Raw genomic sequence first — 16321 nt, 5'->3', positions numbered from 1 at the left:
GGAAGCCAAAATATGACCTTGAGAATATTTCACCTGAATGTTTTAAAATTGAAAAAAGTGTGTGAAAGGCTTGTATTCTTTTGCCATACTTATTCAACCTGTTTGCTGAGCAAATAATATGAGAAGCTGGGTTCTATGAAGACAAATGTGGCATCAGGATTGGAGGAAGATTCATTAACAACCTGTGACATGCAGATGATACAACCTTGCTTGCTGAAAGTGAAGAGGACTTAAAACATTTACTGATTAAGATCAAAGAGCACAGCCTTCGGTATGGATTACATCTCAATGTCAAGAAAACAAAAATCCTCACCACTGGACCAATAAACAACATTCTTATCAAGTGAGAAAAGATTGAAGTTTTGAAGGACTTCATTCTTCTTGGATCAACTATCAACACTCAAGGAAGCAGTGGTCAAGAAATCAAGCGATGTGTTGCATTGGGCAAATCTGCTGCACAAGAGCTTTTCCAAGTGTTGAAGAGCAAAGATGTCAACTTGAGGACTAAGGTGTGCCTGACCCAAGCCATGGTATTTCCAATAACTTCATATGCATGTGAAAGCTGGACAGTGAATAAGGAAGACCGTAGAAGAATTGATGCCTTTGAGTTATGGTGTTGGTGGAGAATATTGAAAGTGCCATAGGCTGCCAAAAGAATAAATAGATCCGTTTTTGGAAGAAGTACAGCCAGAATGCTCCTTTGAGGCCAAGATGGCCAAACTTCGTCTCTCATACTGAAGACATATTGTCAGGAGGGACCAGTCACTGGAGAAGGATATTATGTTTGGTAAGATGGAGGGTCAGAGAAAAAGAGGACAACCCCCAAAGGGATGGATTGGCTAAGTGGCAGCATGGATGGACTCAAGCATGGCAAAAGTAGTGAAGTTGGCCCAGGACCGGGCAGTGTTTCGTTCTCCTGTGCATAAGGTCGCTATGGGTTGGTACCAACTCGATGGCACCTAACAACAACAACAGTGTAGAAGAATGTGGCATCAGGATTTGAGGAAGACTCATTAACAACCTGCAACATGTAGATGATACAACCTTGCTTGCTGGAAGCAAAGAGGACTTGAGGTACTTACTGATGAAGATCAAAGCATACAGCCTTCAGTATGGCTTGTACCTTAATATAAAGAAAATTAAAATCCCTACAACTGAACAAATGAATAACATCATGATAAATGGAGAAAAGATTGAAGTTGTCAAAGATTTCATTTTACTTGTATCCACAATTGAAGCAACAGCCAAGAAATCAAATAACATTTAATTGGGTAATTTGTTGCATAGATCTCTTTAAAGTGTTAAAGAGCAAAGATGTCACTTTGCGGACTAAGATGCATCTAACTCAAGCCATGATATTTTCAACCACTTCATATGCATATGAAAGCTGTAGAAGAACCAATGCAGTTGAATTATAGTGTTGGTAAAGAATATTGAAAGTACTATGGATTGTCAGACGAAGTTCTGCCTGCTTGCTCCTTAGAAGCGATAATGGCGACACTTCATCTCACATACTTTGGACATGTTACCAGGAATGACCAGTCATTGGAGAAGGATATCATGCTTGATAAAGTGGAGGGTCAACAAAAAGGAGGAAGACCTCCAGTGACATGGATTTACACAGTGGCAGAGACAGTGAGCTCAAATGTTCAGGAAGGAAACTTGGTACCAGATTGTCTAGGAACTTCTACGCCATAATGAGAATTTAGACTTTTAGTTTAACTGAAATGAAAAGACACTGGAGAACTTTAAGTAGAATAGTGGCATGATGTGATATTTTCAAAAGATAGCTCTGGCTGCTGTGGTGAGCTGCACTGAGGATTGTGTAGGACCAGGCAGTGTTTCATTCTGTTGCTAATTCGATAGCACCTAACAAGAACAACATTCCCTAACCTCTCTATTGGGCTCTCAGTGACCATTAATGCAGCATCCCGTCGAGATTTTGTTCAGAGCTTTTCCTTGTGAACCTCAGCTCTTCTTTCTCTGCCTAGTACACTTCCTCTGGGTCAGCTATATTTTGTCATTTGACCTCAGACCAAAGATTTCTTTCTGTAATCTTCCAGTCTGTTAGTGCTTAGTGTCCAGTCGCCAGCTGCACAGATTGTGCTTTTTAGGTACTATTGAGACTCTGCCATGCTAATTTTAATGCAGTTCACCAAGAAAAAACGCTTTTTTCCAATGTATGTTGTTGTTGTTAGGTGCCATTGAGTTGGCACCGACTCATAGCGACCTTATGCACAGGAGAACGAAACAATGTCCGATCCTGGGCCAACCTCACTACTGTTAACACACTTGAGTCCATCGATTCTGCCACCTGGCCAATCCGTCTTGTTGAGGGTCTTCCTCTTTTTCTGTGACCCTCCATCTTACCAAACATGATATCCTTCTCCAGCGACTGGTCCCTCCTGACAATATGTCTGCAATATGAGAGACGAAGTTTGGCCATCTTGGCCTCAAAGGAGCACTCTGGCTGCACTTCTTCCAAAATGGATCTATTGGTTCTTTTTTTTTTTTTTCAAGAAATCAAATGATGTATTTATTACATTGGGCAAATCTGTTGGCAAAACATCTCTTTAAAGTTGTGGTACCTTGAATTTACTTGAGGATCTATTGGTTGTTTGGGCAGCCCATGGCACTTTTAGTATTCTCCTCCAACACCATAACTCAAAGGCATCAATTCTTCTATGGTCTTCCTTATTCACTGCCAACTTTTGCATACATATGAGGTTCTTGAAAATACCATGGCTTGGGTCAGGCGCATCTTAGTCCTCAAGCTGTCATCTTTGCTCTTCAACACTTTAAAAAGGTCTGTCCAGCAGATTTGCCTAATGCTGTACGTCTTCTGATCTCTTGATTGCTGCTTCCGTGAATGTTGATAGTTGATCCAAGAAGAATGAAGTCCTTAACAACTTCAATCTTTTCTCCGTTGATAAGAATGTTGTTTATTGGTCCAGTGGTGAGAATTTTTGTTTTCTTGACATTGAGATGTAATCCATACCGAAGGCTGTGCTCTTTGATCTTCATCAGTAAATGTTTTAAATCCTCTTCATTTTCAGCAAGTAAGGTTGTATCATCTGCATGTCGCAGGTTGTTAATGAGTCTTCCTCCAATCCTGATGCCACATTTTTCTTCATAGAATCCAGCGTCTCGTATTATTTGCTCAGCATACAGGTTGAATAAGTATGGTGAAAGAGTACAACCTTGTCGCACACCTTTCTTAATTTTAAACCATTCAGTGTTCCCACGTTCTATTCAAACAACTGCTTCTTGGTCCAGGTACAGATTCCTCATGAGCACAATTAAGTGTTCTGGAATACTCATACTTCGCAATGTTGTCCATAGCTTGTCATGATATACATAATCGAAACCCTTTGCATAGTCAACAAAGCACAGGTAAACATCTTTCTGATATTCTCTGCTTTCAGCCAAGATCCATCGGACATCAGCAATGGTATCCCTCGTTCCACGGCCTCTTCTTAATCTGTCTTGAACCTCTGGAAGTTCTCTGTCAATGTATGATTGTAGCTGTTTCTGTATTACCTTTAGCAAAACTTTACTCGCTTGAGATATCAAAGAGATTGTCCAATGATTTCCGCATCCCGTTGGAATGGGCACAAATATGGATCTCTTCCAATCAGTCGGCCAGATAGTTGTCTTCCAAATTTCTTGGCAGAGATGAGTGAGTGCCTCCTCACTTTCTTGAAAGATTTCGATTTTTATTCCATCAATTCCTGGTGCCCTGTTCTTTGCCAATTCCTTCAATGCACCTTGGACTTCCTCCCTAAGTATTATTGGCTCTTGATCATATGCTACCTCTTGAAATGGTTGAACATTAACCATTTCCTTTTGGTGTAGTGACTCTGTGTATTCCTTCCATCTTCTCTTGATGCTTTCTGCATCATTCAACAATTTGCCCAGAGAATCTTTCAATAACGAAATGTATAGACCTTGCTTTTTCTTTTTCAAATTTCTTTTTATTTTATTTTTCTGTATTCTTTCTAAGTTACTTTGTTTTTCACCTCTGTTTCCTATGTATCCCTTGAATTTTAATGGTAGAGTTCAGAAAAAGGAGTTTTACGTGGAACTTGATCTTAAGGTTTAGTGGAAAAGTTGGCTTTAATATTTGTCTTTAACATGTCCAAGAAACTTCTTGTATAATTTTATTTGTTCATTGTTAAACTTTTTTTCCCATAATTTGACATTTTTTTTACTCTGTTAGGGTGGTTTGTATCAAATATAGTACCATTAGGTATCTACCCAGATACCAAAAGTTTCATTTAATTTGTGGGATAATAGATTAAAAAGTAGCATCTGCTTTTTACAGAGCTACAGTCCTAATAATGCCCATTTCCCAGCATGATTAAAACAATCCTAATGCTCAGGGTGATACATTCATTGTTCTCTCATTCAACAAATACTCATTTATTTAGTGCCTACTGTGTGATGAGGATATAGCAGTAAACCAAGCAGACAAAAATCCTATTTTCAAGGAGGTTTCACTGAATCTACTTGGTGAGATCAAATAAAAAATTTAAGTAAGTAAATTATGTAGTACCAGATGATTGTTCATGCTGTGGGAAACAATTAAGTAGGAAAGGGAGATTAAGGGTGCCAAGTTTGTGGGAGAGTGGTATTCCAGCTTTAAGTTGAATGATCAGGGAAGACTCACTATTAAATTGACATTTGAACAAAGTCCTGCAGGAAGAGAGGGAAAACCTTCCGGGAAGGGGTAAGGGGTAAGTGCAAAGACCCAGAAGCAGGAACCACAAGGAAGCCAGTGTGGCTGGAGGGGAATGATAATCGGGAAAAGTAGTAGGAGAAGGCATCAGGGAGGAAACTGGGCACCAGATTGTGTAGGAACTTCTAGGCCATAATGAGAATTTAGACTTTCAGTTTGACTGAAATGAAAAGATACTGGAAAACTTTAAGTAGAGGAGTGGCATGATCTGATATTTTCAGAAGATAGCTCTGGTTGCTATGATGACAATAGACAACAGGGAGTCTAAGGGCAAAACACAGAGGCCAGTTTCAAGGTTATTGCAGTAATCTAGGGAGAAACTGGAGTCCTGGTGTGGTGCTGGGGGTTAATGTGCTGAACTGCAAGGTTGTCGGTTCAAGCTCACCAGCTGCTCCTTGGAAACTCTAAACAGGGTGATTATGAGTCAGAACCTACTTGATGACACTTAACAACTACAAGGGAGAAATTGTAATGCCTGAGAATAAGGAAATAGCCTTAGATGTCCTAACATAGGGTAGATATTGAATATATGGTGAAGGTAGAGTTGACAGGACTTGCCAGTTGGTTGATTATGGGGTTTTGGCCTGGACATCTGGAAAGATGTAGTAGCCATTGATTGAAATGGGTATGAATAAGAGAAGAGCAAGTTCAGGAAGGAAATTGAGGACCTTGATTTTTGACATATGTGTTAAGAATTTAAGTAAATATACTGAGTAGGAAAATGGATGTGCAAACCTGAAAATTAGGGGAGAGGTCCATGCTAAAGATATTAATTTGAGATTCTTTACTCTATTTTAAACTCTGAGATTAAAGGATATCACCAAGGATGTAAATGTAGAGAGAAGAGATGTGTGTCAGGCCTAACCTTGGCAGCACTCCAACCTTTAAAAGCTGGGGAGATGAAGAACAGCCAGAAAAGTGGTAAAACCAGGAAGAAAATGGTACCCCGAAATTCAAGTGAGGATTGTATTCACGTAGGAAAGATGAATTCTGTCAAATTCATTTAAGACAAATACATCAATTAAGATGAGACTCAACCATTTTATTTAGCAGTATGGAAGAAAACAATTACCTTTACAAAAATAGTTTTAGTGGGAGCTGAAAGCTCATCTATAGTGAATTAAAAACAAAATAAAACAAAAAACAGGAGCAGAATTAGAGGCTGGAAATATACTGTTTTTTTATTGTGGTGAAAATATACATAGAAAAATATATGCCATCTCAGTAGTTGCTACGTGTATAATTCTGTAGACATAAATAATCTTTGGATGAATTTTGTTGTAAAGGATATCTGAAAATGGGGCAGTGGAGAATGGGATCAGGAGAGGAATTTTTTGCTTTTTGTTTTATGGTAGGCATTACAGAATGTGTGTGTGTTAATGAGATTGATCCAGTAGAGAGGGAAAACTTACTGATGCAGAAGAAACAGGAATGAATGGCTTGTAGTTTTGGGAAAGTAGAGCTATGAAGTCCTGGCTGCAGTGTCCTTTGCCTTGAACTTTCTAGGACAGTGAGAAGAGAGAACAGGAAAATTGAAGAGGCAGTAATTGTGTCTGCTATTACTTTGACCTCTGTAGAATTAGGTTTAAAGATCTTAATAGCAGCCTCTGGTCTTATTCGTGCCAAAGTACCTCAGCATGGGTTATGTGCAGAACATCAGCAATCATAGCTGCTGCTGCTGGTGGTATGCTATCAAGTCAGTTACGACTTATAGCAACCCTGTATATGGTTTCCAAGGCTATAAACCTTTATGGGAGCAGAAAGGCTTATCTTTCTCCTGCAGAACGACTTTTGGATTTGAACTGCTGATCTTTGGGTTAGCATCCCAAGACATAAGCCACTCACTACCCTACCAGTGCTCCTTACAATCTTAGCTAGACACTACTTTTCTGAGTTTGCCCATCCATCTTTAGTCTTTCTTTTCCACTATGAGTATTTTGACCCTGTTTGAATCAGAACTGGCTCGACAGCACTTAACAACAACCAGTATGATTTGGGCTGATGCATGATTTTTAGCTTACGTTTTGCTAAAGTACATGCCACATCTACTTCATGGCTTTTATGGTATGTGGCCAGGACCAAAAGCTGCTAAAATCCCCTCTCTTTTCCCCACAGCAGTATGACTTATCACTAGGACAGCATGGGCAATAAAGAAGTTTGTTTATGTTTTCACAAGTTATAGAGAGGAGTCCTGGTGTGGCACTGTAGGATAAGCACTATACTGCAGGGTCACTTTGAACCGCAAGTTCAGCAGTTCAAACCCACCTCCTCAGAAACACTATACAGGGCCGCTATGAGTCAGAACCTACTTGACAGCACTTAATAACAGTTACAGAGAAATTTGAATTTTCTTACTCATTTACTAAAACCTCCATTTCTTATATAGAGGACACATCACGTTGTTGTTAAGTGGTTTTACCTTGTGGTTCAAACCAATGGGTCCAGCACATTAACCCACAGCGCCACACCAGGATTCCAGAGGACACATCATAGCAGATGAATAAAAGTGAAAAGTAATTTCATAGTTTGATGGTAGTTGCTACGAGAAAGGCTCCTCTCTGGTCATGAAGTCTGACCAGAGTCAGACTTGAGTCATATTTGTTGAACATGATAAATACAAGACATCCCAAGATAGGAAATGATGAAAAAGCATGGAAATTGCTAGAGAATATTTTTTGCTGCCCCCTAGTTGTTCTTTAACTTGTGATTGTGTGACCAGCATAGTCTATTTTATCTTTACAGAAGGAATACAACTCCTCTAATCTTTATATAGATTTGTTTTGTGGTAGAGATCCAAAGGGGCTTCTAAATAATTTCCAGAATTGCTCTGCCTTTTTACCTTAAGGAAGCCTGGAGTTCATCCAGTAAAACAGTTCTTGCATGTTCATGCCTTTCAGAATGAATCATCTTCCTTCCCTTTAGTGAGAAAAGAGCTCTGTTTACTGTTTCTAGCAGGATATTCACAAATGTTGTTTCTTAAATCCTTCCAGTGCTTTACTTGCATTGAACCTGGGGAGTGCCTGATGTTCTAAAAGGAGATCTCTGAAGCTCCTGATTCACAGTTGCTTTTTTTTAATTTAAGGTTTTTATTGTGAACTGAGTGGTAGTTTACATGGGAGAACTTTGGCTTTACACCATTGTTTCATTACAGTGATTACGATCTCCTCCATGCATCATCATTCAACAATATTTGCTTCCATTCCCTCTGGGTTTTGTTTTTTTTTTTTTGGCAGGGGAGGGATGTACACAGAAATACTCAGGAATATATATAATCATTTAAACAACCAAAGGCCACATTCTGCAAACCTGCTCTTGGCCACCAGCTCCCAGTCCTTCCATGAGTCCAGAGTCCTCAGCTGCTCCCTCTCTCCATGTCCTTATCTCTGTCTCCATCTCTGGTGTCGCTGCTTCTCTAGATAGGGTCCCATACTCTGCTTGTGCTCTCCTCTCTTGATGGCCCTAGGATCCTCTGTTTCTGTACTCTAAGATAAACTACTCCCTCATTTTTGTTACAGAACTTCTACCTTTACCGTTGTGACACTTGCAGTTAGTCATGATAGCAGTTTCTCACTATTTAATCATAAGAATATTTTCCCCATCTTTTCACCAGACCTGTCTAGACAAGATGAAAACTATTCAGTGGAGACTCGTATCTTCCCCCATACACTCTTAAACTAAACACCCTCTTGAAAACTTGTAAGCCAGTCACTTCGTGCCTTTATTGCCCCCTCATTTTGGGTAGCCAATGCCTAAGTTGCCCATCCAGATCTACCCTGTATACAGAGGGGGTAGCACTGATACTTGATATGAACACTACTTCTCAGTTGGTATTTTGAGCTACTGCATCCATGAGTATAGGTCAAGTTCATCAAATTGTAGCAATTTACACGTGTTTCCTTTATGAAAAATGTTTTTTTTATCTTCCTCTAGTCAAGTTCTGATTATCAAGCCATCAACGCTAGGTCAAATGGGTACTGTCTGCAAGTTTGGGTGTTCTTGTGCATCTCCCCTCACTTCATATCAGCTGGATGCTTCACTCTTAGCTCTAGCCCTCCGTGGCTTTCACCTTGTCCATGGGCACAGGTGTCCCAGGTCTCACCACACTTTGGACCAACCAGCCCTTGCTCTTCTCTTTCTCATCTCCAGGTCAATGGGAGTCTATGGAACGTGGTTGAACTCAGCCCATTTCTTCATTGCTGCCATTCCCCCTTTTCCACTCACCAGTAGACCAACATGGTCACCAGCAAGCTTACATGCCTGCACATGTGTTCCCTTTGAGTTCAGTCTTGGAGGGAGGTTTGTCCTGAAGGGACTTGATTGCTTGCCTTCATGACTCCCAGCAAACACACAATTGCTTTTGTTAAAAACAAACAAACAATCCAAAAAACCCAATGAATCCTGATTCTTCTTTAGGGAACATGTTAGGCATCACTTTTTTGGGAAGTTCTCATTAAAGGGAGTCAGAAATGGCAGGCAGTAGACAGTGTAAGCATACTATGTTAAGATCTGGGGAAAGTTGAAGGTTTGTTCTTGCTTGTTGAGCATATTCTTCTTTATTTGACTGTGAAATACAGAGTAATATCTGAACATTGAAATGTAGGACATTCTTTTATCTGCTTGAAGTTCAAAATTTGTTCCAACTAGGCTGAACTTTTTGTTTTTTATATTTTGCAGTATCCAGACATGAGTCAAGAATCTGATTCTCCATTTGTTTTCATCTGCTCAAATCCCCAGGAAATGATTGTGAAGTTTCCCATTAAAGGAAATCCAAAAATCTGTAAGTCATACTTTTTGATGGTCTAATTTTATTTCTTTTTGTCTTGTATCGCACTTGTTTAACTTAAAAAAAAAAAAAAGTTCTCTTTTTACCCTTTTCTATGGCATCCTTGTTGTTGCTGTTGTTGTTAAAGTACTGTCGAGTTGGTTCTGACCCATAGCAACCCTGTATAGGGTTTCTGAAGAGCAGCTGGTGAGCCTGAACTGCTGACTTGGCAATCCAGCACATTAACCCACAGTGCGACACCAGGACTCCATGGCATCCTTAGTGTTAGAGAATTAAAATAATTATATTTACTGATAACTTTAATATTACCTTAGCTACAGTATAGCCTTTTCAAAGTATACTTTGATCTACAATTTCTAGCATGCTCATGAATCACACTCATCTTCCATTTAGAACCCAATTACCTTAAAAATGCCATCTATCAGCCATGAGAGTATGTTTTCCCCACTCTACTACTCATTAAAGGAAGCAGCAAAGCAGTGCCAGTGGCATCATTGTCATTTAGTCATTGTTTCTCATATCCAGTCATCCAAGAATATCACTCTTCCATTATCGTTTTCGGAGGCACCACTTCCCACATCTTCCTTGATTATTAGTTCCTGCCTTAGCCCTCTTGCTTTTTATCCTTTTTTGAAAACTCTCGATGATTTGTTTCTCCATGACTGTTGCTTTTATGTATTTGTGACTGTAGTACCCACTGCATATTATTTCTCATGAAATGCTGTTGACATTCTCTTTCAACTTCCAACTCTTCTTAATTCTCATCTTCTCTTCCTCTGTCTAGTCCTACAGCAGCGTCTTCTATTTCAAAGCAGTTTCAAAAGCATCTAGTTGTGCCCTTCCTAACTTCCTGCTATAAACAGCATTAGCAGTTCTTAGTTTAAATGACCACGTTTGCTCATGTTATTTGCCATTGTCTTGTACCCATGTCATTGCTTCCCCATTGTGTGAATTGGATGATTGTGGGGCAGGCATTGTCTTCAGCTACCTCACCCTGTACCTTAGGAACCCACTAGCCACTTTGTGTTCTATAGAGGAGTACTTCTCAAACTAGTGGGAATAAAAACCTCCTAGAGAGCTGTAAGATCAGCACTGGACCACTAACTGTAGGGTCGGCGGTTCAAACCCACCAGCTTCTCCTGAGAAACCCAATACAGAGATGATATGAGTTAGATCCGACTTGATGGCACTTAACAACACACAATAGAGAGCTGTTGAAACGCTGGTTTCTGGGCCATGCTCCCAGGTGATACTGATCCTGCTTGTCACTTTAAGCAACACTGTTTATTTTCATAAAATAAAATGCTTGGTGTATGAGTTTAGATTACTATATATTCAAGCGTCTCTTATGATTTATGAGACATATGTTCCTGAGATTCTTATAAACTAGAAAATCTATAAATGTAAGTTATTCATGACTTACATAAATTATTTACTTCAGACTGAACCCCAGATGGTAGCCAAGTAGCCCTGGAAATTCTCTTTTCTTTTATTTAGAGGAGTCCTGGTGTGGTGCTCTAGGACTGTAAGATAAGCACTGGACTGCTAACCAAAGGTTGGCAGATCAAACCTACCAGCCACTTCTTGGAAATCCTATACAAGGTCGCTGTGAGTCAGAACCGACTGAACAGCATTTAACGTAACACTTAGCATTTAAATCTTGCTTCTTCTTCTGTCCAGGTTGTGACATTTTACCCCTCTGCCTCTGTTTGCTTCTTACCTTACTCTGGACACTGGTGGAAGGAGGAGGAGCAAAGGCTGCAGCAGCAAGATCTGCTCTCCCAGACTTACTGCCGCTTGAGCTGCAGTTGCAGTTCTCTATTATTAGCTTCCTTTCTTGATTTTCATGTGCTAGTTAAGCTCATCTGAGGAAATGGTTCATGCAAAGAGAGTTTAAATATTTCTCTGAAATATACTACTTCTGTGTTTTCTCCACACAGAGAGCCACTTACCTTTAGTACATATGTGGCCTTCAATTTTCTCCATAAGGTTTGATGGGGGAGGAAAAGTGATGTTCTTGGAAAGTTTAATAACCTCCTGTGTTTTTCTTATTGTTAATATTAGTTAAAATCTTTTAAAAACAACATGGGTTGTCTGTTTGCTTCAGAAACAGCAGGGCTGGCGAATAATTGTGAGATTGCAGTTTCTTCCATGGTAGAGCAGACAAGGTGAAACATCAGGTAGGAAACTATAGGTTGGAAAAATTTAAAAGCAAAGAGTAGGTAGGCCAACCAGCCCTCTGTGTCTAAAAAAGCTTCTAATGAGTGGAGCCAGCTTACCTCGGAGTTTAATATGATGTGAAATTTTTATACCCTCTAACTCCTATTGTTTGTCTTTTATTCTTCTGTACAATCATCTCTAAAAACCGTCAACTCTGCCTTAACTTCCCTCCATTGGCCCATAGGGGACCACCTCCAATGCCTTGGAGTTGTAAGGCTTTAATTCCACTACCACAGGATAAAGTGCCTACTTGCTCCTTAATTAGAATGTTTATCACAATTTCCTCTAGATACATTATTACTTGAAACAGTTAACTCCTTTGGTACTAATGGAGTCCTGGTGTGGTGCTGTAGTATAAGTACTGGACTGCTAACAACAGGGTCAGTGATTCCAGCTGCCCCTTGGAAACCTTATACAGCATCGCTATGAGTAGGAACCAACTCTACATCTCTTAACAATATGGTATTAATAATATTAATACTCTACTTCACTTTTGGATGGACCTAGAGTGGTACAAATGGTTAAGCACTTGACTCCTAGCTGAAAGGTTGAGGGTTTGAACCTACTGAGAAGCACCTTGGAAGGCAGGTCTGGTAATCTGCTTCAGAGAAGTCACAACCTTGAAAACCCCATGAAGCAGTTCTACTCTGCATATATGGGGTTGCCATGAGTTGGAATCAACTTAATGACAACTAGCAACTTCACCTATAGCATTATGTCTTAAATTTTCATGGGTTGGCTTAGAAATCTTCTATAAGTTAGTTCTATGAGAAATGTATTTCAAGTTCCACACTTTTGACTTGCAAATAAACTTTTGAATACAACTCATTTACATGTTGTATTGTGTGTATGTGAGAGAGAGACACAGAGAGAGAGAGAGAGACAGAGAGATACATGTTTTTTTGTTTCTGGTTTTGGATATGTGAACTTGAGTTTGCTTGATCTGAAAATAATTGTGTTTTTTGACATTGAAATAATTCAGAAAAGAACAATATACATTATGACTATGTGGCTCCTCAAATTAAGAAATGCAAAGAAGTTAAATATAGTAAAATAAGTAAGTTGAGTGTTCAAATAAAGAGTTAAAAGAAATGTTTTTACTTTAACTACATGTTCTATAAAGTCATGAAACAACTGCCTTATATCTTAGAGCATGTGAAAATTCCTATGAGAGTTGTATCAATCAGCAATAAATATTTTCTCATTTTTTAACTTCTCACCAGTCTGCTGCACATCCATTTCATTTTCATTTAGTCACTGTGATTGGGGATGTGATTGAACATTGAAATGCTATAGGTACTAAATGTAAAAATATTGGAGAAATACATTATTATTCGCTACTAAGAGAATATATTACTTACTAGGGTCACTGTTCAGATCCCAAGTCTTAAATGCCAGGTTGAACTAGAATCTGAGTTCAGAGTTCCTACAGTTCAAGATGATTGCTTCTTCAAGCAAGTCTTATTCTTCTTCTTCCCTTACTTTGAATGCCCACAGCTAGCCCAAGAATTGCCACTATTGACAGTCCCCGTGGTAAAAATTAAGAGATACAAAGGAGTCCTTTTCATTTTTAGGGCAACAATGATTAGGTGACTTCTTCAATGTTATACAGCTAGGTAATCTCAGGACTAAAACTGGGATCTGAGTTTTTCAACTTATTCAATACAGAGAATTAGAAGTCCGGAGCTCTACATGGAATTCTAAATTCTGCCCTAGCTTGTTCTGTAGAGCCAGAATGAGACACAGTCATTCTTTGTAACTTTGGGTGTAATCACCTTCACAATGGATGCTCTTATATTTGTGATCCTTGCAATTTTTGATTACTTAGTAGTGGGACTACTATTAAGAGTCCCTTTAAGGAGCTCCGGTAGTGTTGTAGTTACAAATCGGGCTGCTAACCTCAGGCACAGAAGTTCAAAACTACCAGCTGTTCCATGGGAGAAAGATGAGGCTTTCTGCTCCCGTAATGATTTCCAACCTTGGAAACCCTGTACAGGGTCACTATGGGTTGGAACCGACTCCACAGCAGATAGCCAACCACCATGATGTAAAACATTTTGAAATTTTTAGTGTCTTCTTTGTTTAATTAATTTAATGAAAACATTTATTGAGCACCTACCATTGGAGTTCTGGTGTGGCACTGTAGAATAAAGCACTGGGCCACAAAGTAATCTTGAACCACAAGGTCGGAGGTTCAAACCCACCAGCTGCTGCTCCTCGGAAACCCTATACAGGGTCACTATGAGTCTGTTCAGCTTGATGGCACTTAACAACAACAACCATTTGGTTGGCAGTTCAAACCCACCAGCTGCTCTGTGAGATAAAAATGAGGCTTTCTGTTCTTGTAAAGATGAGGCTTTACAGCCTTGGAAATGCCTGTTGTTGTTAAGTGTCATCCAGTCAATTCCAACTCATAGCTACCCTATATAGGACTTCCAAGGAGTGGCTGGTGGGTTTGAACTGCTGACCTTGTGGTTAGCAGTCCAGTGCTTATCCTATAGCACCACACTAGGTCTCTGGAAACCCTTATACAGGGTTGCTATGAGTCAGAACCAACTAAACATCATCTAACAACATGGCCCTTTGCCAGATTGCTGGCATATGTCTGTTTTCAGCTAGGCAGCGTTTGGGACTCGTAAATACTGTGTGTGTGTGTGTGTATGAGTCCTGAATACTCTGTGTGTGTATGTGTGTGTATGTGTTCAGGAGTCCTGGATACTCTGTGGTGTGGCACTGTGGTTAATGCACTGGGCTGCAAAGTCCTTTTAAGCTGTAAGGTCAGTGGTTCAAGCTCACCAGCTGCTCCTTGGAAACCCTATATAGGGTTGCTATGGGTTGGAACACTTTTCAAGACCTTTTCACAGTTGTGGTTTTTCTCCCAATATACTGGTTGCAGTGGGCAGGACAAATTCTTATCTTAATTGGACAAATGAGAATATTGAAGTCTAGAGAAAGAGATCCAATAACTTGCCCTAGGAGGGTATACAGTTAGTTAATACCAGAGAAAGGTAGACTAGAATCTGAGTATCCTAACTTCCACTTCAGTGTTTTTTCTGTTACAACTGGTTGCTGAAAAAAAAATGAAAACAACAGTCACTGTCTAAGGGTAGTGGTGTGGCTTATGAACCTTTAGTGCACATCACTGCCCTTGAAGAGAGGCTCTTTCTTTAAATTTTGTTTTGTTTTATTTATGAATGCTGACACTGAGCTGAACTGTTTTTCTGTTTCCAGTGTCAGCATTGCTATTGACTGAGATAAGACTTTTTGTAGGATACAGGAAACTGCAGGAACTGTTCTTAGGTCAAACAGGCAGGAAATCTACGTTTCTCTTCATGAAATGGGTAGCCACTAAGGTTGCTACTACTGAAGCAAACTCCATCCTGATCAGAGGAATCAAACAGAGGTCAGAGACCACATCAGTAAAGTACCTCTCATTAGGGTCACCTGGGACAGGAAGGTTGCTTGTTTTCTAAGCTTAACACTTAAAAGAGTCATACAGCCTATAACCTTTGCCCTTCTTAGTTTGTGATAGTAGCCCTTTGTCAGTAGAGCATTCATGTGAATTCCACTCCACTGTTTCAGGTCACTCCCTACTAAGTCTGAGACAGCAGAGGGGTTAGATGAACTGCTTTTCTCACTGTGAGGGAGGCTCATACATTATGCTCAGCCAGTTAACTGGTCAAAAGAATGTGTTTCCCACTGTGCCAAATACATGTGTGTAATAAATTTGTCTTAAAATTGTTGCCTTTACTATCAGACACCCTGAAAAGATTTGATAGCTCTTTTAGTAGCTACAAAATGAGAAATAGTAACTTCTGCATCCCTTGGACAAATGTGTGTCTGTGTTGCCCTATACAATGTTCTCACTGCCTCCTTATTCTGATAGAATGATATTCTGAAGTTTTAAGAGTCTGAGTCTGAAAGCAAGGTAATTGAATGTGACAGATACACAATAACCAGAAGACCTGGGAGGCCACAAAAGATTTGCATTGCAAATACAAAAATAAATAATGAGGCTTCTTTTCCTCTCTTATAGGGAAGCTGGATTCCAAGATCCATCAAGGAGCAAAGAAGGGGTTAATGAAGCAGAATAAAGCTGTCTGAGCCAGGAGGAAAAAAGCTATACAGCAGAGTGGAGTTTTGTGTACTAAATTGCTATCCATTGGTCCTTTGGAATTAAAATTGCAGTAGAAATGTAAAGGCTTGAGTCTCTAAGAATTTAAACTCTTAACCAAAACCTATATATATGTATTTTTTAAGTGTGGGATTCTTAGTTCCAGTGATGGGTCAAAATCTTTGAGTACATTATTTATAAAAACCAACTTCAAAATTCCAAGACTTCGGTATTAGATAAGATAAAAAAGTTGGAAATGTCCTTTCTGTAGCCTGAATTTGTAGTAGGAAAATACTTAACCTAGGTTAATTTATTGAGGAACCCACTGGTTTAAAAAATTTTTTTAATTACTCCAGCAGAGGTCTTAGGAATCCTGTGTTTAATACAAACATGTGACGGGACAAAAACAATTTTAACAAGTTTTCTGCTCTCCAGTCCAACTTCCCTGAAGTAAACAATCATCAAA

The 16321-nt window shown here is 39.5% G+C and overlaps 1 protein-coding gene across 1 annotated transcript in view; it reads left to right on the top strand.

Moving 5' to 3' along the window:
• The window catches only part of TRIP4 (thyroid hormone receptor interactor 4), an 86693-nt gene extending 70619 nt beyond the window's left edge, over positions 1 to 16074 (top strand). The window contains exons 12-13 of the mRNA XM_006831541.1: positions 9413 to 9515; positions 15778 to 16074. Of these exons, the coding sequence (XP_006831604.1) occupies positions 9413 to 9515; positions 15778 to 15845 (171 nt within the window). The 3' untranslated portion in view covers positions 15846 to 16074. The remainder of the gene's footprint in view (positions 1 to 9412; positions 9516 to 15777) is intronic.
• Positions 16075 to 16321: the final 247 nt, after the last annotated feature.

This window comes from Chrysochloris asiatica, unplaced genomic scaffold, assembly GCF_000296735.1.
Source record: "Chrysochloris asiatica unplaced genomic scaffold, ChrAsi1.0 scaffold00004, whole genome shotgun sequence".
In the NCBI taxonomy this organism is placed as follows: domain Eukaryota; kingdom Metazoa; phylum Chordata; class Mammalia; order Afrosoricida; family Chrysochloridae; genus Chrysochloris; species Chrysochloris asiatica.
The sequence above is the reverse complement of the archived record's forward strand: the minus strand, read 5'-3'. Positions and strand labels throughout refer to the sequence as shown.